The sequence below is a fragment of the Biomphalaria glabrata genome, chromosome 8, assembly GCF_947242115.1.
Source record: "Biomphalaria glabrata chromosome 8, xgBioGlab47.1, whole genome shotgun sequence".
In the NCBI taxonomy this organism is placed as follows: Eukaryota; Metazoa; Mollusca; class Gastropoda; family Planorbidae; genus Biomphalaria; species Biomphalaria glabrata.
Window position 1 is genome coordinate 12871730 of NC_074718.1, and position 23718 is coordinate 12895447.

Here is a 23718-nt window from a genome sequence, read left to right on the forward strand (position 1 = left end):
CAAACGTATAGGGGAGAAAAACAACAACTTTTAAAACGCCAACTTTGCCAGCGTTGATCAAGCTTTGTGGCTGAGTAAAGTCAGCGATGGGAGCGTCCTTATGGAGTCAAAGAGTTAATTAAGAAAATTTTTTAAAAATAGGCAATGAAGAAATCATTAGTGCATTGTAATGTTTGTAAGTTCCCTTTACAGTCTAAGAGCAGTCACGTAGTCCTGAAAGTCACATCAACTGGTCCCCCCTCTTGCCCTTTCTGAGATATTTTCCCTTTACATTAAAATTTATGAATGTGTTTACTGCCATCTTGCTTCTACATATTAAAGCAAAGTCTGGGCAACATGCGCTCCTGTTTGAGGAGGCATATCAATCTATTTGACGTAAGGTCAAGTTTGTGTCAGTTAAAGTTTTCTTGTTCTGCAAACTTAAGTTCAATTTTTTGGTTTATGACTGCTGTTACATTCTCATAGCACTTTGAGACTACATCATATTTGTTAACAGTCGCTGTATACATTAAGTTATTATCAAATACAGAGTGATTCTTTTATGATCAAAGATAACAAGCTAGATGGCTGCCTGGTCATGTGGTATGTGCTCTGGACTGTTATCTTGATAGTCCAGGGTTCTAACCCTTCCAACCACAGTCTTCTGCCTGTGTGAGGATGTATTATCTTCAATTCTGAAGGAACATCCGAAACCTGTAACAGAATATCAAAAGAACTTCCAAAGAATCACTTTGTAGCTCAGACCTTTCAAAAGTGTTGATCAATTACATTCAATCTTTTTTTTTATTTAGTTGTTTTTTTTTTGTTATTTAAAAAAAAAATGCGAAATTCCATCTATCACAGCTTTATGTTTCATACTGCACACTCTTTTGCTTTTCATATTTTTTCTGGTAGCTGCCAGCTTATGTTTTTGTTAGTATTGTTTGTTTTTGTTTGTATAGAGAGCAATTAGCAGTTCAAGTTATTAAAAACAAAGTGATATGGTTAATTTAGTTAGTTGATTCGATTGGCAACATTCATAAGCTCTTTTTAAATTTTATTTTTGAATACACATCTGTTAGTCTACATAAGTCCATCTAACCCTAGATCCTACAAAACATTATTGGAGCAAGAGGCATCATTACTGTCACTTTACTTTTAGGAACACATTTATTTAAAAACACAAAACATTAGCATTATGGGTTTAGAATATCCCCTCCCCCTCCCCACCCCCCACCCCCTTTCTTTCTTGAACTGATCAAGACTAAAATCATTATCAATAACATTTACTCAGTATAGTGTATGTTCAGTGTATGTCCACTACAGTCAATGTTGGTATTAGTTTTCCAGATATTTCTCCATGATTAAAAAAAAGGTCACATTCCACTGGTGTTAGTTGTTTCCTCCCAGCCCACAACCTTTACACCTTAGATTGTTTTTTTTGTTGTTTTTTTCATCACACTTTCTCTTCACACCTCAAATACAAGTCTTAAGTTTTCTTGACTTATTAAGTTTTTGTAGTGCTTTTCATCTAATGGCTTCATCACTTAGCATGACAAGCCCTGAATTCCACTAAGTCTTTCTTTGGTTATCAACCCCCCCCCCCCCCCCCAATCCAATTTATAAGCTACTGTCCTCACTACATAATTCTTTGGTTTCATATTTGATTTTTTTTTTATTTAAAAAAAAAAAGTAATACATTGTAATTTTATGTATTTTTTTTTTCAACAAATAGATACTTTTTTTTTTCTTCAAATTATTGGGGGGAAGATATCAATGTAATTACATATTCGCTCTTTGGTCTCAGTGTAAATGTATTACTTTATAATTGTATCATTTTCAGGTGTGTACAATTAGATTATAGTTTAGTGTTCTACTGACATGTTTGTGATTTTCTTCCCAGGCCACTGTGTCATGGACTTTTGATTTTTAAAATGACACTGTCTTTCCTCAGCAAAACTCCATTCGTTTAAAAATCCCCCAAGTTGCGACTGGAGAGAAGTCTCCAGTCAGCCTGAGCAGGGAGGGTTCAATTCTGCGAAGGAAAGAAGGGGAGAGAAAGCTCCAACAAGCAGAGGAAGAGTTAGCTTCTCTTAGGGAGGCCCTGACAGGTTGGACTATTTTCATCTTATTACACGTTGAAATGTTATGATAAACCTAAATGGATACATGCTGGGCCATGTATGGGTGACAGATTATTGTGCTTCTTTCTTTTATTCATTGGTTATAATGTTACTTTTTTTTCGTTTCTTGACAGAGGCAGAAAACAGGCTGGAAATTCAGCAACAGCTGGAGAGTCAGTGGTCAGTACCTGGTGAACTTCAGGCTTGGCTTCAGCTGACCCATGAACTGGAACAGATCCATTACAATGCCAAGAGGCAGGCTGCAGAGAGGCAGTTAATGCTTGCTAGAGATGGGGTAGGGTGATCAGGTCTTGATATTCTTTGGAACTGTACTTTATGTAAGGTTTATGTTGGTATACATGTGTACACTGCACCACCTTCTGCTATCTGACTCCCCACTCTCTATTAGTAATGTTATAGCTTTAGGAGATGACAGAAATAGATGGACAAGGCTTGAGATTGACCTTCAATGACTTGCACTCTTCTCTTGTATTATGTAAATAATTGAAAGCTGGACTTAGTTTTTAAAGCTTTGGCTCAAGTGCTTCTGAAAATGTGTTGTGTGAGTTCATTTGGAGATGACTCAGTTCACTGTAACTATAATTCTCTTCTAGAACTCACTTTCTGCCTTTACTTTCCTTTTGATATTCAATACTATATGTATTCAACTTGGTTTATTGGGCAGTCTAGAGACACTTTTCATTTTGTGGTATGTATTTTTTAATCCCTAAGCAAAGTGTGTGTTGATAAATTATCTTTATCCCTGATTTGAACTAAGAATCACAAAATGTTCATGTTCTATTTATTTTGTTTTCCAACAGTGTGATAAAATCAAGAAAAGGAACAAGGCATTTTTCGGTTCCTTGCGTATGGCTCACAGCAACTCATTAGATGACATAGATCAGAGCATACTTGATGCCAGGTAAGGTTTGTCGTTGTCATTGCTTAAATACAAATTCTATTACATTGCTAGTTTGTAATATAAGATAATTTTTACAATGGTACATGATACTTGCTGGCCATCCTAGTGTGTCTTTGTTGACTGTAGCGCCACCTATTCTGTTTCTTGTTTAGGGCTGCTCTTGAAGAGGTGAAACAAGACTTACAAGAGAGGCTCCATAGGTGGCACACCATCGAGCTTCTGTGTGGGTTCTCTGTGATAAGTAACCCTGGACTTTTAGCTCTAAGACAAGCTTTAGGACGTGATCCTGGAGGCAGTAAGTCAATTAAACACAATTTTCCTAAATTTGGAAAGCTAATAATGGCTATGTCTTCAATTCTGAAGATTAAGAATGAGTGCAGTGATTCACATGACTATGCAGACCCAGTTGCGACCTGCATATTTTCCCGCATCTCGCGCAGACAAAGCCGTTGTCTGCTGGTGGTTTATTTAAGTTTTCTTTCCATCTTCTGCACCTGTCTTCACTAATGATATAAAGCTAATAGACTCTTAATTATAATTACAATAGTTTAATTTAATAGCAAAAGAAAACCTAGGATAGTACCTCTTGTGATCTTTAGAGCTGATCTATGGTCAACATTTAACATGGGTGTCTTGTGGCCAGCACAATGACCAACTCTCTCCAATAGTTAGATACCCATTAGAGTAGGTGAACTTGGGGGCATCCTAAAACTCCTGAAATTCAAAATCCCAATCTTCACTGAGGTTTGAACCTGAGAGCTTTAGGTTCAGAAGCTTAAATGTGAACTTATAAAGTCAAAGAGTTATCTACACATGATGTTTTCCTGTTCTCCACCAGATTTAAGTACAAGACTACCTGGCTCACTGCTGGCTCCTGTATCTATTGATGAAGCAGATGAAGACCTACCTCCAACAGGTACAGACTTTTCTTTCTCACATTACAACTTTTACCTACGCTGTTTATATCTTCATACATTATATTTTGACATCTTCATACATTATATTTTGACATCTTCATACATTATATCTTGACATCTTCATTCATTGTCACGACCCAGCAGTTTTTTTTTGTTTGATCAGATTCATTTCATACTTTTGGTCATTATTCTGTCTGTCTTTTGTCACCAAGTACTAAGTTGACCTACAGCAAGAATGTCGTGTCTGAATGTGCATGTGGTTGAGGTAAATATGTCAATGCAAAAGTAATTTGTATGCAGAGTTCATGTATGGTACAGTTAATTCCCAAAAGTATTCAATAATGATATCAATTTTCCAAAACAAATGTTTGGACAGTTTTGTACTTTGACAACATTTCTTTTCAATATTGACAGATCCTTTTTTTTTTTTAATTGAACTTTTTTTATTCTGAACTCAGTAACCACCACAGATGGTAAATGATAGCTAGACAATATTTTCTAATTGATAATTTTTTCCAATGTTTCTTAGAGGAATACAATAATTGTTAGAGTAAATTTATAATCTATTGAAAAAATAATGTTGAGTTTGTGTGACAAACATAAACTCTTGTTCATTTTGTGCTTGCTCAGCATATATTTCAATTATTTATTTTTTTGTGCGATTGATTTGGGTTGAGGTGTTTAGATGTATTTAGCGTTGTGGTCAACTGTCATAATTTCTGCATGCAATGACATTAACTTGATGGTGTCAGAGCGCCAGTGACTTGTATCTCTACACTGCTATTAATTCAGGCTGAACAGTATTTAGGTAGTGTGTGTGCATAATGCTTCCCTCATGCCAAGGTATATATTTCTCTTTATCCATGTATGTAGATAGAAACCATTCACATGTATGTAAATATAGGACGTTTTCCTTGAGTGGTAGATAAACAAGATGATCGTAATGTACGTATAGGTTGTCTCCTTTGAGTTTATCACTAGTATTCATCTCTGGGTTGTCACCTTTTGTTTTAATCTGAGTGTTTTTATTTCATCAGTTTGTATCTGTTTAGATCAAGTGTTAGAGTGGTTTTGCTAGGACAAAGCCAAAATATATATTTTTTTTTTGTCTCCAAAAAATTTGTTGATTTTGGTAACTTCTTTAAAAAAATGTAAAAAGTCATAGAATTTTAGTTATTGGGTTAATCAGAGATCCTCGTCTTTCACCAAAGGCCTAGCCAAACCTCTGTATACTGATTTTAATTATATATTTGTAAAAATTCAGACCTAGTCATGTTTGTAAGTTTATCTTCAAGATAAAATATTAATTATAACTGTCAACTAAATTAAGTTGGTTTTTTTTTTTGTTTTTTTTAAAGGTTAAAGGAAATAACACAAATATGTTTTTCATCAATAGAAAAGTGATTTATATTTTTTTTAATAAATAAAATAATGTAAGCCAAAATAATATTCACCTCTGTTCTTTTTGCTACCTCTAGCTCTCAGTATGGTATAAGTTTAGCTCCCAGTATTCCATAAGTTAAAAACTCCAAGTGTTCATGTCTTTCATTTTAACTTGTACCTTTCTAGCCTTTCTAAGCACGCTACAGACTTTACAAAATGCCAACACAGCGTGTTCCCGTCCTCGAGCTCTGTCGGCAGGTAATCCGCAGACCCGCCCACACCATAATGAGTATTGTTTTTGTACCTAGTCATGCACTGTGTGTCACATAGATTACTAGCTAGACTTTTGTAACTCAGTGTCACCACTGCATAGCAGCATGAGCCTAGTCTGCGTTCTGGGTTGTTTCTAGGAAGTTTTTGTTTTTTTGTGTGTAGTTTATTGTATGTTTTTTTTTCTTAAGTAAATAAAAAAGATTGTCATTTCGACATTATAAATTCTTGAAGTTTTATGAGCTGGTTCTTTACTTTGAGATGCAGTGATTTTGTTTTACATAGATGTTTAATTTTGACCAAAAAAAAAACTAAACAAATTGTGCATGTCCTCACAGAAATAGCTGGGGAAAGGGAGATTATAAGATATTAATTTGAAATAGCTTAGATATTGGATATTTTCTTCACTTACAGTCTCAATGGTAATTAAATTAGTAATTAATATTCTAGGTTTTGGGGGAGGTTTTTTTTAGTAAGTAATATTTGGGGAGGTTTTTTAGGAATTATTATACTAGGTTTTTGTATGAAGGATGAAAGTTTACACATTTATTAATATAATTTGTACAATGCAGGTAAAAGACAAATGCAAGATATTCAACACCAAATGAACCCCCCTAAAAAACTTAGAATTTAATTTCTCTATTTAGATTTATCATATAGCCCCATTGGACCAAATACTGTAAGCACTATAATAGGAAATTGAATCTATATTGCTTTTAGCTAATTGAAAAGTTAAAAATTTACCTAGGCTTTAGATTCTAAACTTCCACTTGGTGCTTCCATTTCCATTAAAGTCGAACAGTCTCTGTCCTACTACTGACTTTTTATCTTTGGTCTACAAGCCCATTCAGTTTGTAATGTTGACTAAAAAAAACATTTACACTAAGAGTTCTGTTTGTCATCTCTGCAAAACAGAAGAAATGAATAGTCCAAATTCTTATTTTGTTGTTCTATTCTGAAGTCTTGAAATATATTTTCACCTGAGATGAAATTCCATTGTGAATCTTTTGTTTACTTTTTTTTCATTCTATTTTTTATTTCATCTTTCTTGACTAAATATTAAATTAGTTGTTAGTTGTCCAATATTAAATTAGTTTATCTTATATAATAATACAGACGTTACTTTAAAAAAAAGATGATTACGTCCTACGCGTCATGCATTCAGTCATGCATATTAACCAATGACTTCAATTCTGCCAAGTCACTGGTTTTCCTGGCTAGCTCAGGCAACCCATTCCATGCTCTAATAGCACTAGGGAAGAAGGAGCATTTGTACAAATTTGTCCTAGCATATGGGACGAGGAATGTGCCTTTATCTTTGTGTCTTTCTTATTATTTTATTAAATTTTGTTTTTGTATTTGAAGATTATGGTTCAGTGTTTAATGTATAATTGCTACTTTACTTTTGAGTCTTCTGTCCTGAAGGCTTTCTAAATTTAGTGATTTTACTAAAGGTGTTACTCTAGTCAAATAGTTGTCATGTATTACATTAGTTGTCCAATATTGAATTAGTTGTCCTATATTGAATTAGTTGTCCTATGTGCTTTCTAAAATGTTCAAAGATTCTTTTTTTGTTATACTTCATGCTGTGCAGTGGTGTCCCTTGCTTTGGCTTGGCTTTGACTAGAATATTGATTGTTGCTTTTTTTGTATCAGATGTTAACACTAATTGATTTCCATATACCTCGATCTTTTAGATTGCTGGCTTAAATGATAGCCATTTAATACATTAACATTTTCTCAAACTTGTGGCCAGGTAGTGTAGCCCTTTTTTTATAAAACAATTAAATAATTATTAAATTACTTCTAACAATTAAATTAGCCTGATGTATATTTTTCATAAGGCTAGTTGTAGCTAACGCCCTCATTAATAATAATAGAAATTGTAATCAGCTTTCATAAATATATTGGAATTAATTTAGTTGATATTGTTCTTGAGCAGCCGTTTACAATGTTTATCATTATAGGTATGAGACTGGTTTAAAAAAAATGTCTAGGCAATTTTTCCCTGTCTAGTCTTTAACCTCTGTTGTGACAAAACTTCAAGAAAACGTTTCATAAATTTGACTTTACCCTCTGTATTATAGCACTAAAAAAATGAGTGCAGAGTTGAACTATTAGCAGTGATCTGTACAAACTGTTGTTTTTTTTTAACTAAATGACCACAGTTGAGTTCAGCAAGTGAAAATGCTTACAATAAATAAGTCCTTGAGTGAGTGAAACAAAAAAGAAGCAATAGATTTGAGGATCTGTGAAAAGTACATTGAATATCATTTCATTTAGTTTAGTATCTTGGGATTAAAACATTTAGGGCACGACATGGCCTCAATTGTGCTGATGTGCCAAAATATCCAAAAAATATCCGCAGGATTCCTGGTTGTAGTTTGACGCTGTGGATTGTTTTAATTTTACCTCTTCATATTCTTAGGATGTGGGTTGAAATAAAATAAAAAGAATGAACACATTTAGTGATTGCCGAGTATGTAAACTCCCCTTTTATATGTTTTGATATTATTCGGTTGTCATTGATGTGAATAATTGTAAGTTTCTAAGACGTTTGGCTAATTGTTGCATTTCAAATACTTTCACTTTGCTTTCGCAGTTTTGAATCAAAGCTTAAAAGTAAATACCCACAAATGTTTTAAAGAGTTTTGTTAATCTGTTATTATAGTCTGTGCGTCTAGGACCAAAATTAATACTGTCTTTTCTGTTTCATATTGTATTCAATGTTTACAGCATTTTATTGTACACACATTTCATAGAACGAATTCTTGATTTGTTGTTACAGAGAGAATTATTTTGTGTCATTTCTTTGTCTGCATTAATGCTGTGATTTTTTTTTTTTAGTTGTTTTAAAGACTATCACATTTGACTTGCCAGTTCACAATCTCTCAAATGAATGCATGCTTTAGGTTTGGCTTACAGTTTGTTTTTTCCACAACTGGACAAATGTTTCCAGCACCATGTTTTTGCCAGGTTGTAAAACTCATGTCTCTCCCCCCTCTCTCTCTCTCTCATAACTTGTATCTTTTTTTGTTTCGTTTTTTCCTTGCAGGCTCAAGAATGGCAAGCAAACCAAAATCCCAATAAATAAAGAACACAACTTTTAACATTTTTTTTTGTGTATTCACTTTAATAATTAACACTTCTAGTTACTTTCTAGTCTGTGGTGCACACCAAATACTTCAGTCACTAAAAAATTGGACAATTGGCCAGGCTTTTAATTTTGTATGTCTGCTTTTGTTCTTCTGCAGTCTAGTGGTGTTACAAATATTGGATCCAAGTATAATACTAAAGTAGCTCTGGTGTTACAAATATTGGATCCAAGTATAATACTAAAGTAGCTCTGGTGTTACAAATATTGGATCCAAGTATAATACTAAAGTAGCTCTGGTGTTACAAATATTGGATCCAAGTATAATACTAAAGTAGCTCTGGTGTTACAAATATTGGATCCAATTATAATACTAAAGTAGCTCTGGTGTTACAAATATTGGATCCAAGTATAATACTAAAGTAGCTCTGGTGTTACAAATATTGGATCCAAGTATAATACTAAAGTAGCTCTGGTGTTACAAATATTGGATCCAAGTATAATACTAAAGTAGCTCTGGTGTTACAAATATTGGATCCAAGTATAATACTAAAGCAGCTCTGGTGTTACAAATATTGGATCCAAGTATAATACTAAAGTAGCTCTGGTGTTACAAATATTGGATCCAAGTATAATACTAAAGTAGCTCTGGTGTGACAAATATTGGATATAACACTTAACACTTGATTTCACTGCTGTGATTGTGTTGTTATCTACTAGATATCAAACAAAAATCAAACGTCACTTATATCTCTTGCTAGCGTTGAACCAAGCAAATATTTTTCTTTCTCTTTGTACTAAATGCATTAAAGTACTTAGATCTTTGATCAATATGTTCAGAAATTTTATTTTTTTTTAAATCACTTCACTTACAACTTACAGAAAATCTTTTCAATAGAAATGAAAATGTATTGAGCCTTTTAATTGACTTTAAAATAATTAACATTCTAAAATTTTAGATGTGACTATTGACTTTAATTGACTTCATACGTATGACAATGTAAAATTTAAGGTGTTATAGTATTCCCTGCAGTGAGGATTTCAGATTGATTATTGATTTGTGTAATTATTGATTTTTTAGTTTAAATACCTATATTTTGTGATGCAATATGTATAGATAGATAGTTCAATAAATTATGATCAAAAATGTGTCATCTTCTTCTTCAAATCTTTTAAAAGTTGTAGATCTAAAGATGTTAACAATTTATCCACTCACTTTTTTTTTTCCCTCTCTCTCTAATAGCATCTTCTTTCATTTTATAATCACCCTTTACACTTATCTCCCCTTGACATTTTCCAAAGACTTTTCTCCCATTTTCTCACTCTGACCTCAGACTGCTACATCAGTTCACTTTCTAGTTTGTATCAGACACTCTACATTCTACATTCAAATGTGCTCAAGTATTATCTTACTGTAGTGGATCAGTCTTATTAAGTTGTGATACCCACAATGTGAACCTAGCAAAGATGCCCAAAAATAGCACTAGTGTCATCAAAACTTTAACATTGTGCTTATTGAAAATAAATTAATGACTAGCTTATAAACTTTTCTTAGAGTTTTACATTGCTGTAAATGATGGAACTATAACTAGAAGTTTTTACTTGATTATATGCTCTGGTTTAAACTTAGACATAATCTAATCCTTGTCTAATGGGTTTAAACTTAATCTGTTAATAATATTGTTTAAGAATTGTTTCTTTTAAAGGCTTCAGGGTTTAACTTAATCTATTTATAATATTATCCATTCAAGAAATGTTTTATTAAACGGATTTTTAACTTGGGCAGTAGGGTTTTCACTTAGTATAATGTCTAAAATAAACCAATTCACTAACTCAAAGCATGCACAGAAACACTGATTCCTTTAGTGTAGATATAATTTTTATATTGTTTTACCGATATTTAAATTTACTAATCTGTCCCATTTTTTTATTTTTTTTTTACATTTTTTTTTGTACGTTGTCCCATTCCATTCTGTCCCACGCTGCACTTTGTCCTCTGATTAACACATCGGACAGATGAGAACAACGAGACCGAAAATATTTATAACCAGATTCCGGAGAGACAGCGCCAGCAGATATTTGCCTGGGCCAGACGCAGCCGGCTGAACAACTGGATGCGAAATAAAGTCGCAACAAATGGCAAGAACTGGTTATCTTTCCCTTCTTTCATTTTGCTGTTTTATTCCAAATTTATTTTATGGTTCCCGTATGGGTGACTTTGAGTTTTTTTTTTTTTTGTTTTTTGTTTTTTTGTTTAGTTTGTGTTCCCCCACTAGAAGATAAAATGTTACTGTTAGACTGTTTGATTTAATTAGACTTTTCACTGTGTTGTTGTTGTTGTTCATTTATAGTTTCTCTAGTTGCTCTCTTAAGAGTTGGCATGCATTAGTAAAAGATTGTATCCAACAAATACCTCTTTGTTTCCAGGTGGCCTGCAGCATTGCCTGAAATTTTTGTTTTGCTTGCCTGCTCAGTTTGGTTGTCAGTTTATTCTCCTTTGTTTGAAATAAGAAAATTACAAAAAAATGTAAAATTAATGTTCATATAAATGTTAATTTAACTGCATAGGCGATTGTAAATTTGCATTCAATTACATTTTTTAAAGGTTTACATAATTTTGATTTAAATATCTTTTATCTATAAAGTTCTTAAAATACTAATTAATGTTAATTCGAAAATTACCGTATATACTTGCTTTAAAGCTTTTTTGTTTAATAGCTTCTCCCACCCCAGCCCACAAACACACACACACATTTTGGGCAGGTAAATCTAAACAGCAGTGTGGAAATTATAAGCTCACTTTGGAATTCTTTTTTAAAGAAAAAACAAATTAAAACAAAGATTTGTTATTTTTGAGTAAATGTTGCTGCAGACCCTTGTTTTTACTCCTGCTGAATAGATTTTAACCTATAATGCTACTATTACATGGTTGAATTGACTCCACTCTCTATCGCTACATTAAAATGTATTCTTAATCAGTAAATCCAACCTGCAGCCATATGAAGTAACGTTCCTTCTTTCAAGTAGAAACTTTGATTATTTTTTTTTTTACAAATGTCTTTTTTATTAACATTTTCCGCACCTAAAAAAGATTCCTTAGGTCCTCGCATCAATGCAATTGTAGTACGCGGTATATCCAAAAATTGGAAACCTTTTTTCATTTTAACAAGCTTTTTATTACTGTTAAATTAAAGCTAATCTACTGAATTAATGCCTCGAACTGAAATTTTAAGCTTTAAAATGAGTATGTACGGTATTGAATAAAATATTTCACTATCTAAAGATAAAGAAATAAAAATACAATTTATGTGTCAACTATTTAGCATGGAGTTTGGTTCAATATCCCAGAATTCAGTATTGATATTTGCATGCTTCAAGCACATTTAGTGACACTTAACCAACTTCTCAACTTGCTGGCTTCCATTTCATGGTCATACCTTTTTTTTTTTATCATAACCACAGCTACAATGTAAGCCAGCAGAAGTGAACTTGACTTTTCATTTTCAAACATCCCTTCAGAAATGAAGGTCATTCATCATTACATCCTAGCACAATTTTTTTTTTTACATTCTAAGTTTGAACCATCTGAAACACGTACCACACAGCTTGGCCACCATACACATTGTTGATGTTGTCTAGATTGTTTTAAAGTAGCTTATAAAGTTCTACTTGCTTTCATTGTTTGTATTTTCCACTTAAAATTGTTGACTTTTTTATCAGATTTATTTCACACAGACCTGCCAACTTTTATATAAAAAAAATTTCTTTATCAAAGTTACTTTTTTTTTTTCATCATTTAAAATCCAAATTTTTTTTTTAATTTCATCACTTCTAAGCAAAACTTTTTCTTGCTGTTTTTTTTTTATATAAGAGACTACTATTATAAGAGACTCATATTTTTTTACTCTTTGCATAGTCTATCTCATGACCTTTTAAAATCTAGTAAAATGGACATCAACTAAACTCATTTGCTCCCATACTTTCTGCAGCTTATGTTTCTGGGTTGTTTTTTTTTATGTTCGGTACCAAGAATTGTTCCTGGTGGCTCCTTTTTCTAGCTTTCAGACCTTGTCATCCTTAAGGCAGATGATGTAAATGTCATCTGTTTCTATAGCCCACAGTGTCATGTCGGCAGGACTTAATTCTCCCCAACTAATGTCAGGTATCTATAAGAATTGGTGGGTATCCTAAAAATCTGGAAATTCCCAGTGTTCTCCAAGATTCAAACCTAAGACCTCTCAATTTACCACTCATCCATCAAGCCCCGTTCTTTTTAACTATGATTTTCTTGAATAGTCAAGTCACCTTCATGTTCAATTATTTGCTAGGAAATCAGAGTTGTGCAACTAGGAACCTACTTTGTATTTATTCTTGAGTGGATATTTTCTTTTCTTCTTTTTTTTTCCATACTTTTGAAGTACACTCTGAAATATAGATTTTATATTGTTTGGCAAAAGTGATCAGATCATACAGTTCACCTGCTGGTTGAAATGAAAATAAGGATTTTTAAGGTCTGAACTACAGATAAAACTAAGGCCACTACAATCGGCTAACAAAGCTGCCAATAGGATCCAATAAAAAGCAAGAAAGTGCTGGGTTTGTAAATTAGGCACAGACAACTATTCCTTGGGTTCAACTAGAAAACCAGTAAAATTTTGGACCATTGAAGATAAATGAGTACGGGAAAAAAAAAAATAAAACTGGGTATAGAGCTAAAGTCATTAGTGTACCTTAGTGAGATGTCTGAATCGTTTGATGGCATTCTGTTAACTAGTGGTTGACTTGCAAGTATGAATACAAATTTAAAGCTGGCATAATTATTTTCCTTTTCCATGGCATTTTAGTTCTAAGAGACTATCCTTTTCTCTTTGCTACTTCTGGTGTGACTAAAGAGGCCAATCCTTGATACACAGCTGCGGTCACAGTTTAGGCATCTGTAATCACCAGGTGCTGTTGCACTTTCACCCTTCTTTCTACTACTGTTGTGTATGGCATCTGGGTCTAGGACCCTGCCTTCACGTTCACTATTCATGTGGATCTATCCAGTGCCTCTTTTTCTGTTAGTGTCGATTTTGAAGAACTACATGTCGTGTTTGCATACATCAGTATACCTTAGAAGTGGACGACCAGCGGCTCTCCTTTTTTCCTTTTCATTATGTTAGCCCTGTAAAAAGTAAAAGTAAAGTTCCCCATTCAGACCTTGAGATCTACATGGCAGATGGTATATAGCTTAATATTTGTTTTGTTTTATGCCTAGATTTTATGTTTATTTTGTGTTCTATATTTTCTATCCATTTACTCCACTAGTTTTTTTGTTGTTTTAAATGTTTATTTCATATCTTTTGACAAAGTTTTTATTTTGCATTTTCTGTCACTTAGTGTGTGATCTCTTAACTTCACTGTTTTAATACTCCAGTTTTTTGGGTTGGAAGTTTTCTTGTTCTTTGTTTTCAAATTTGATTTGATGAATTGAAGCAGCTGCCCATTTAACAAAATGATATGCACATCATCAGCCTTACATTGACATGCTAATAACATTGCTGTGTTTTCCATGCCAAGCAGGCGTGCACTTTTTTGTGACATAAAAAATCTTTGAAACCAAAAATTTTAAAAAACATTAATTTTTATAAAAGAAATGATGTTGTTGGATTAAAAATAGTAGCATCATTAAAAGATTTATAAAGCTGTTGTTGTTTTTTTTTCTTGATAGCATTAGAAAAAAACTGGCTCTAGAATTGTTTTGCCCTTAAGTCATTTGCTCTGAAAGTTGGCATGTAATAGTTACGTAGTCTCAAAGTAAAAGTACCTAGTTATATCTTTTTTGTCTGCAACCAACTAATACATTAAATAGACTATTAGAGCATTTCTAGGGTTTTGTAACCCAATATCATGTCAATAATACACAAGGTGCCAGAGGTATAGAAAGTGGGCTAGCTCTAAGCTTTTGACAAAAATATTCCCTAAATTGCAATGAGTGCTTATTATTAATTGCTCTAAATGCATTTTTTTTTAAACCAAAAGAAAGAAATAAGAAACCGCAAATTATTATCAGGAAAATAGATTCTTTGTAATTAGATTATGTATTGTATTTTCTGCCAATTAATTATTTTAAATTTAGGTTCAAATTTTAATATAGCTTCATCAATATCTAACATATTTTAGTGTTGCAAAATAATTAGATTATTTTCTTTCTTTTTCTGTTTCTATTTATATAAAAACATTTGTAAAGATATTAGTTTTAATGGAAAAGGAAAATAAGCACAGCAAAGATGTCTAAGAAATGAAATTGAGAACTAAAAAAAAAAAAATTCACTTTTGTTAAGTTATTAAAAAGAGAGTTCTGAATTTTAAGGAAATGTTTTGTTTTTTTTTTCTTCTAAAGTATGGTAATTATTTGTTTCTCTTCAGGTTACACAGGGGCCCCTTTGGCACCGTCTGGTAAATCCTCCACATTCCTGAAGCAGCAGACTCAAGATGGGAGCACTGGCTCGCTGTCCCACGTTGGCAAAGCCCAGCCCTCTGTCAGCCACAGTATCCCCATGCTGGCCAGACGAGGCAGCAGGGACAACAACCTGCAAGACTTTGTGCCAACACCTCCAGTTGTCTCCCTCAACACTTCCCCCAGCACTGTGTCATTCCACCTTGGGGAGAGGTAAGGAGCTGCTCTAGTAGAAGACTGAATGAAACTGACATTGTTCTTAGCATTGCTACTTTCTGACTTCAGGATTGAAGATTATTCTGTCCTAACCCTGAACTATCAAGACAACTGTCTGGAGTGCATACCACTTGAACAAGCAGTTCAGATTAGACAGAACGCAACATTTTCTTTTTACTGTTATTTATTTAATGAAACATATATTTGCTTTGGTCATTAAGTGGTTTAGCGCTTGGTTTCTGAACCTGGGTTTTTGGGTTCAAATCTCAGTGAAGACTGGGATTTTGAATTTTGGGATTTTTATGGAACCCCTGTGTCCACCAAACTCTAATAGGTTGGGGAAAGTAAAGATGGTTGGTCTCTATGTTGGCCACTTGACACCCTCAATTTTAAGTGTTGGCCAAAGAAGCAGACTATAGATTGCAAGGTCTGAAAGGGGAACTTTTTTATATTTGCTTTCATAAAATTAATGATGGCTTATTTCAACATGATTTATCCTATTTGTTCAGAAATCCGTTTGCTTAGTACAAGATTCATATTGATTTTTTATTTTGTTTATTCATACCAATTTATTTAAAGTTAATGAAATGACAGCTGATAATTACCTTTTAATTACTTTTTAAATTATTTTTTTGCTTAAACCTTTTTTTTAGGCTTAATTGTAATGACCAGATAGTTAATAAAAATTTACTGATATCTGTACCTTTCAATGTTATTTTTATGCTTTCTCACCAGTTTTTCTAATGTCAGGGATGTGCTTAATTTATTCTTGAAATTGGTTTTAGGTTTTGTAAAGTATATTAATTGAACTCTGTGAGATACTAGAACTCTTTGGCTCGTAAGATCAAATTTCATTTCATTTTAATTTTTGGTTTCCTTTTTCAGTCCATATCAACATGAAAGGTCGCAGTCGAATGGCTCCTTGGCTCACATTGCCAACAGACCTAGTTTCACTCAGTCTCATTCTTATACTCCCTATGTAGGCCAAAGCACCTCCTCCCCTCCTGCAGTCTCTCCAAGCTTGAGTAAGGTCAACTCATCTGGTCAGCTTCTTGCCAGCAACACCATTCCTCGAAATGGCCAGTCCTCTTTCAAAATGTACAGCTCCGTATCAGGCAATCACCTGACGCCACAGACATCTCCCGCGACAACACCAGGTCAAGAAACCTCTGAGCCTAAGATTGTCCGCAGCGACTCTCGAGACATTCTGAACAACAACCTTAACTCTTTCAACCATAACCAGCTGGTTACTTCCACACCGGGCGGACCAGCTCTTAAAGTGGTCAACGCCCAGCATGTGCTAACCATGAATAACCACCTCGAGGACTCAGATGCCACCAGTCTTGATTCTCTTCCCCGCACCCTGAATCTGTCGTCTATCCCCAAATCTTTCAACGATAGAAGTCCTGACCAGGATGTCAGCAGCGTGGAAACAGACTCTCTGTTTGGCAAAGAAGGCAGCCCAGTCAGTGATGGTCCAGAGCCTGTCAGTGAGAAGAGACAGAGCAAAAAGAAAAAGTTTTTGCCGAAGTTTCTCCAGAAACACAAAGTGAAAACTTCCTAAATAGCCTTACAGTTAGTTTGCTTTAGTTTTTGTTGACATGCGCTGTGTTTCGTTTTGTTTTGTTGTTTTTTTTTATTTTTTCTTTGTTTTTTTTGTTTTGTTTTGTTTTTTTACTAATGTTGCTATAGTTTTATAGCATCGGCATAATTTTTTACGTTACATATTTTATAATGTGCTGATTTATATTGTTGAATATTTAACGTTCACTTGTGTTAGAGTACTCCAGTCTCTAAATAGATGTCCCTTGACCTAGTGTTTATATATAATGTTCTTCCTTTCCTTTTGTCAAACATTTGTTTGTGGCCACTCTGTAGGAGATCTGTTTTCATCTCAATCTCTGTTTGGGTACATCCAAGATCCTCTTTTTCTCAGATTTTATTGAATCCAACCAACTGTGATGTCAAGCCATATTCAAATATTCTTTTTTTTTTTGGTTCTAATTGTAAATATACACTCCAAAGTATCATAATATAAAGTTAGAAGTAAATGTGAATGCGATATTTCTCCTTCACATTTTTACTGTCTGTATATAGACTAAACACTGACAAAACTTTTATATCAAGCACAGCTTTTTTTTTTTTAGGATTGTGTCCCTTTGATTGTGTTGTTTGTTTTTTTTTGTATTTATATATATATATATATATTTTATTGTTTGTGTGTTAGAATAGTAAAATAACAAATGTTTATTTCTGTTCTCTTATCATGCAAATAATATCAACATTTTAATGAAATGATTCTAACTTGATGATTCGCAATTATAAATTTGATTGATCTCAGTTTGTAATGATAACTACTTCGCTTTGGCAGTCTGGACACCTGAGAATAGAACAATATAAGGCAGTAATTATAGTCAGCTTCTCCTTCAAGCTTGTTTTATCTCATCATTTTTTTTATCTCTTCTTGATCTTGCATCTGATTTTAAAATATTGATACTTTAGCCACAGATCATGTGATTTAATTGACTTTTTTTTTTTAAATTTTAAAATCATGTGCCCATAACTGGACCTCAGTGTAGCGGTTAGAGTTGTGTTCCTTTAGGCTGGGAAAGTAGTTTGTTCCCATAGTAGTTTTTTGACAGTTTTCCTAGACATCTGTTTCAGTTATGACTCTTACTGCTGGGCTACTTCCTTGCTCTTTTTACTTGTGGCCTTAGGGCCCAAATCTAGTCCAAAGGAATTCATATTTTGATCATTAGAAATGAAATGAGTAGCTTAGAAATTATCTGAAAACTTTTTGTTGCTTTCATAACATTATCTTTAAAAAAAAAAATTGTTTTTTTTTATGCCAAAACTAATGACAACAGAAGCATTAATTTGTCTGACTCATGGTCTGATCGTAATGACTTCATCAATGACATTTGGTGAAAAAGACTAGCTGTGTGATATTTTCTGCAGGTTTTTTTGAAAGTCAAACACAATTTTGGCTTTGTTCTTTTTCTTTCTGATTTTTAAATAAAGCACTAAAATTGATGTCACAAAGAAGATTTGTTAATAGTCTTCTTTTGTAGTGAACTAGTTTGAAAAATGACAAAGAGTTTGAACTAGAAATGATCTGAGCTGGTTTCTCAGAGCTGATGTGTCTGTTTTTTTGTTTCCTTGCATTCCTCCCTGTGTCATTCCTTCGTAACACATGATGTCTTTGAAAATGTTTTGTTGTAATCTAAGTGAAATTAGGATTTTTATACTGAACCTAGAACTGTGCTTAAATGATTAAACTGTGAGACTGTACAGTCATACTTACGTTTACATGAGATACTTCTGTACAAAAAAAAAGTAAACATGACTTTTTTTTGTAAGTATCCTTTTCTCCTTTCAATTTTAGAAATCAAATATTTTTATGGACCTTTCCTTCTATTTGCAACATTTTCTTGTTGTCAAATTTTTTTCCTTTTTTAATTTGTTAAAATTCTATACAAAGTTTCAGATATTTTACCCAAATTTTAAATAAATTGTTTCAATAAAAGTTGGTGCTTTTTAAGTGCCGTTGTGGAACAAAAAGCCTGTCACTTTAAATTATTTCGTTTAGCATTGGGCAATAGCTAGGCTCCCTAGTTCTCTTTGGCAAATATTTCCTAATCACACTTCTCAGTTCTTACCTCAGTTTTGAACTCTGACATCAGCTTATGCTGGTGAACTTGATATATTCTCTACCAGAGGCGTCGCTGGGGGGAGTATTTAAAATTCCCCCAGGCCCCCACTTGAGGAGGGTCCCAAATGAGTGTTGTTGTTTTTTACATTAAATATTATGCAAAATAATGGCGAATTCCTAGCTACGCCCCTGTTCTGCACACAGTGATGCATCAGCAGATAACATTTTCTTGTTTTATAATAAATGCAAATTAAGTGAAACTAAAACCATAACATAAATGTTGTAGACATTGTCTCAGTCTGAACCAATGGCTTACAATAGGTTCATACTAGGAGAAGGTGTTCTAATCCTATTTAAACATTGTCTTCAAACAAGCAGACAAATAAATGTTTATCCCAAATCTTGTAGTGGCATCTATTTGATTAGCTTGTAGTTGCTTTTTGGCTTTGTTTTTTTTTTCTGATCACATATTTCCCTATCTGTTCAATTCTTTTATTGATATATTTATATATATTTATTCTCTCAATCAATTTTCTTTTTAATCTATTAAGTAATTTTGTAAATGTGTATAATGTCTGCTCCAAATATGTACATCCAATATTTTCTAAACTTTTAGTATTGTTTTAGTTTGTTTCTTATTTTTACATACACTGTAGATCTTGTTTTTTTTTAAATTTCAATCAACATTTTTTTGTATTCCTGAACTTTATTGTGTGGCCTCAAGGACAAGTTCCAAGAACTCTTTGATCCTAGCCTGTTGTTCCTACCAATGCAATCATGTACATTCACTGGTTTTATTCCCATGTTAAATTTGATTCCATTGTCAGCCTGCTGTCATTATCATTTATTTGTCCTATTTTTTTGTTGCTTTAAATTTACACTGGTTGTGATTTACTTATCTCCCTTTCCTCAACTTCTGCCAAATTCAGGAAGTAGATTGCTAAATAAGAAAAAGGGTTGGGGGGGGGGATGTTACACAAAAATCACTAGATATCTGTATTAATTAATTACTAAAAGTATAGGTTGATGACTTGATAGTGTTAAAGTAGATCAAATATGGTAGATACTCTAAATACTCTTTGTAAATTTCTAATATACAGACTAAACTAAATGTATCAATGTACATCACCAGAGTTTCAGTTGTCATTCTGGTGCATTCACTATTTGCTAATATTTGTTTTTAGTGATTTGATTAGGTACAGTAAGTGTCAATCAGTTTTGAATGAGTTTCCTGATGACATGTCCATCTTTAAGTCAACAGTCCCCTAACTTTTTCAGCCCAGGGGCCATTGAAATATCTGAAAAGTATGTCACAGGCTACATTATTGTATAAAAAAAAATTATAATCCAATGGAACTGAGTCTCGACGGAGTGTGAAAAGAATTTTCAAACGACTAAGTAGCATGGTGTCAAGGGTCAGATATGGCCCTCAGGCTTTAGTTTGGGCATCACTGGTTTAAGTTCCTTGATCTAGATGTATCAATATTTTCATCCCAATAGTTGTGTGATTCTTTTATACATGGACTTAATCCCATCTTTTTTTAAAAATTTATTTTAGAAAGTTTTTCTGTTTCAAATTCTAAGACTTTTGTTTGTTTGAGTTGAAAAACAATAACAAAAATAAATGTTTTTTTGTATTTTTTTTAAATGACATGTTTTAGTCTAAAGTCTAAGGACTTGTCATGAAATAAATCTGCACATATTTGGCTTGTTCCACAATCTGCATCTCTGTGCTCCAATTGTATTGACCATTGACACTCTGATTCCCTTTCAGCACATAGATTTATTGTTCTCCTGAAGCCAGCACATCAGCATCTCTAGACATGGGGGCTCATTTTGTTCCCATTTATAGCAAGATGATATTGTGATAATTGCTAAGACATATTTCTTATTTTTAGAAATCTATTTTCACTGACATATATACAAAATCTTAAAACTCTGGGTGTTACTAGAGGGGAAATGACTATAAAGTAGGTCTGCGGTTTGTTTGTATTCTTTTTTTTTTTAATGGCTCACATGAACTGTTTTTTTATTCATGCTATCTCAAAGCTGTTTTAAATGTTTCAAGATTTGTTAAGATCATTATGTGATTTGTTTGTTGTTTAAGGACTACACCAGTAGAAATAACAGCAACATGTATAGGGTTGGGTGAAATGGGGAGGCTGATCCGTGCCATGACTAGATTTATGTATAGAGATAATTCAGCTGCTGACAGCCATGTCCATCTTCTAATAAAATACAGTAAAGAAAGTTTCTTCACAGTGTCATGTCTTTTTATTTGATTGATTCAGTTTCAACATTGTGAAGTAGGTCTTGTTTAGCAATGGTTATTGTTTTAAGTTAAGCTTGCTTCATGTTAGAGCTCGCCAGTTTAAGAGAGCCAGTCCAAATGGGAATATTTTAAAAGAAATCCAGCTATAGTATACAAGTCTAAACTAATGGAGGGGAGAGGGTACTATTACAAACAAAAAAATAAGAGATAAAACTCTGAAATTTGATGACAATATTTGACTCTACCAGAAGATTGTGGAAAATAGGACTACACATATATATACCAGAAGGTTGTGAAAAATAGGACTACATATATATATACCAGAAGATTGTGGAAAATAGGACTACATATATATATACCAGAAGATTGTGGAAAATAGGACTACATATATATATATACCAGAAGATTGTGGAAAATAGGACTACATATATATATATACCAGAAGATTGTGGAAAATAGGACTACATATATATATACCGGTATATATAATTTTGAAGGCTGAGTGGCAAAGCAGAGTCTCGGTTTTAAATTCTGGTAAGGGATTTTTAGGGTACCTCAGTCCACCCAGCTCTAATGGGTACCTGACATTAGTTGGGGAAAAGTAAAGGTGGTTGGTCATTATGCTGGCCACATGACACCTTTGATAACCATGGGCCACAGAAACAGACGTCATTTACATCATCTGCCCTATAGATCGCAAGGTCTGAAAGGGGAACTTAACTTTACATGTAATTTTAGTTTTCCTTGTATATTCTAAATGACCATGAGAGAAGTCATGGCTTAGCTCCTTGACATACACGGTGGTAGACACGAAGACTTGTAAGTCAAGAAATACTTCACTGAAGTGTCACGGTAGAGTTGAAATGGAAGTCTGTTCTATCTGATAGTGTTCAAATCATTCTTCAACACCCTCTTCGGGTATCCTGGCCAGACAAGATCACCGATGAAAATCTGTGGGGATCATGGATAGGCCATTAGCCTGCATCAAACATGACTAGACAAGCCTTTACCTGGAACCCACAAGGAAAGAGCTGGTGGTCCAGAAATAAATGTCGCCGAGATTTGGATGCAAATCAGATTCTAAAGACGTGGTGACAATTGGACAGACTCGCCCACAACTGAGACGTCTGATGGATGGTGGGACCACAGGCATAGATGAGTGGGTCATCTCTAAGACTATAATCAAAGACTGGGAAGCTCGAAGGGACTGCTTTATATATCTAAATGCAGGGCCAGACCTTGCAGCCGCCTAGGTCCTCACCATTAAAGGTAACCTGCACAATTAAAAAATATATAAAACATGCATATTAAACAAAAGGATCTGTGGCGCAGTGGGCCCGGAATCAAGAATATGTTGGTGCCCCCCCCCCTCCCAAATAAGATGTCCATCAGTAAACGTGTCTAACATTTATTTATTTAAAAAACAAACATTCTGGCCTTCTGAATAGCAAAGTCAGAAACCATTGATGTTTCTTGTTCAATGGTAAGAACAGCAAGGTAAGCCTACCTGCTCTGTGTCATAGAACTTCTGAATTATTTTTTTTTCAATCGCAATTTTCAGAATACTAGCTCTGCTGAACAACTGTTACAAAGGGACTGGGGTTTTAAGGACTGAAACATGTTGATAATTTTTTTTTTATATGAAATCTGTCATGGAATTGAGAAACAGTGACATCGATATTTCGGTAAAATATTTTGACTTTGAAAAGTCTTCTCTGCCTCTTAAATTTTCTCTTCCCAGTAGTCAGTGGGTAGGCTCATCAATTAGTCCTTTAACTTTCCGCAATCGCCTGGAGCGAAATACTGAATCAACAGCTTTAAGACTGAGCTAATTCAGCAGCGTGTATTCTTACACTCTCAAAGTCGTTTATCAAAAGATTTACTTCATTCTAGATCTTCACCACTCACAGCGTTATGAAAGTCTTGCTGCTCATATTTCAATAGTTTTGACACAACTTTAGAATTTAGCACTTGACAATCAGCAGAACAATAATATCCAATGTTTCTCATTTTCCCCAAGTGCTGCAGCTTCCAGGCGTTCTTTTTCCTTTGCGGAACTCTAATTTGAATTATTATCTTTAGTACATCAAGATATCTTCATAGCATCGTTGTTAGAGCATCATTCCTTGATGACCACTCGTAGATCACAATTTGGTAGCGTCCTATAAACTTTGCTTTCTCTTGCGAGCAAAAATACTCATAAACGTTTTGTACTAAGTTAAAAAACCTGCAACTTCTTGAACATAGCTGATGGACCAAATTTAAGTTGTGGTTAGTACAGTGAACAAAATGCGCAATAGGAAGCTTTTGCTGAAGCGATTCTTGAAGATTATTGCACTGTTCATCAGTGTCGTCGCTGTGGTGGTGCGGGAGGGGGTGCGGTCCGCACCGGGTGACATCCGTTAGGGGGGTGACACCCAAGTAAAAAATGCACTTTGTGAATAACTGACA

The 23718-nt window shown here is 33.7% G+C and overlaps 1 protein-coding gene across 11 annotated transcripts in view; it reads left to right on the forward strand.

The window, feature by feature from the left end:
• LOC106054634 (stromal interaction molecule 1-like) overlaps nucleotides 1–21250 on the forward strand; it is an 88010-nt gene extending 66760 nt beyond the window's left edge. For 7 of the 11 annotated variants that reach the window (XM_056039194.1, XM_056039195.1, XM_056039197.1 and 4 more), the window contains 10 exons: nucleotides 322–375; nucleotides 1934–2090; nucleotides 2237–2397; nucleotides 2924–3024; nucleotides 3177–3319; nucleotides 3863–3940; nucleotides 5511–5582; nucleotides 10705–10827; nucleotides 15097–15340; nucleotides 16229–21250. In XM_056039194.1, coding sequence (XP_055895169.1) covers nucleotides 322–375; nucleotides 1934–2090; nucleotides 2237–2397; nucleotides 2924–3024; nucleotides 3177–3319; nucleotides 3863–3940; nucleotides 5511–5582; nucleotides 10705–10827; nucleotides 15097–15340; nucleotides 16229–16907 — 1812 coding nt within the window. In that variant the 3' untranslated portion in view covers nucleotides 16908–21250. The remainder of the gene's footprint in view (nucleotides 1–321; nucleotides 376–1933; nucleotides 2091–2236; nucleotides 2398–2923; nucleotides 3025–3176; nucleotides 3320–3862; nucleotides 3941–5510; nucleotides 5583–10704; nucleotides 10828–15096; nucleotides 15341–16228) is intronic. The other 4 variants (XM_056039201.1, XM_056039202.1, XM_056039204.1 and 1 more) reach the window with 3 other exon arrangements.
• The last annotated feature ends 2468 nt before the right edge of the window (nucleotides 21251–23718 follow it).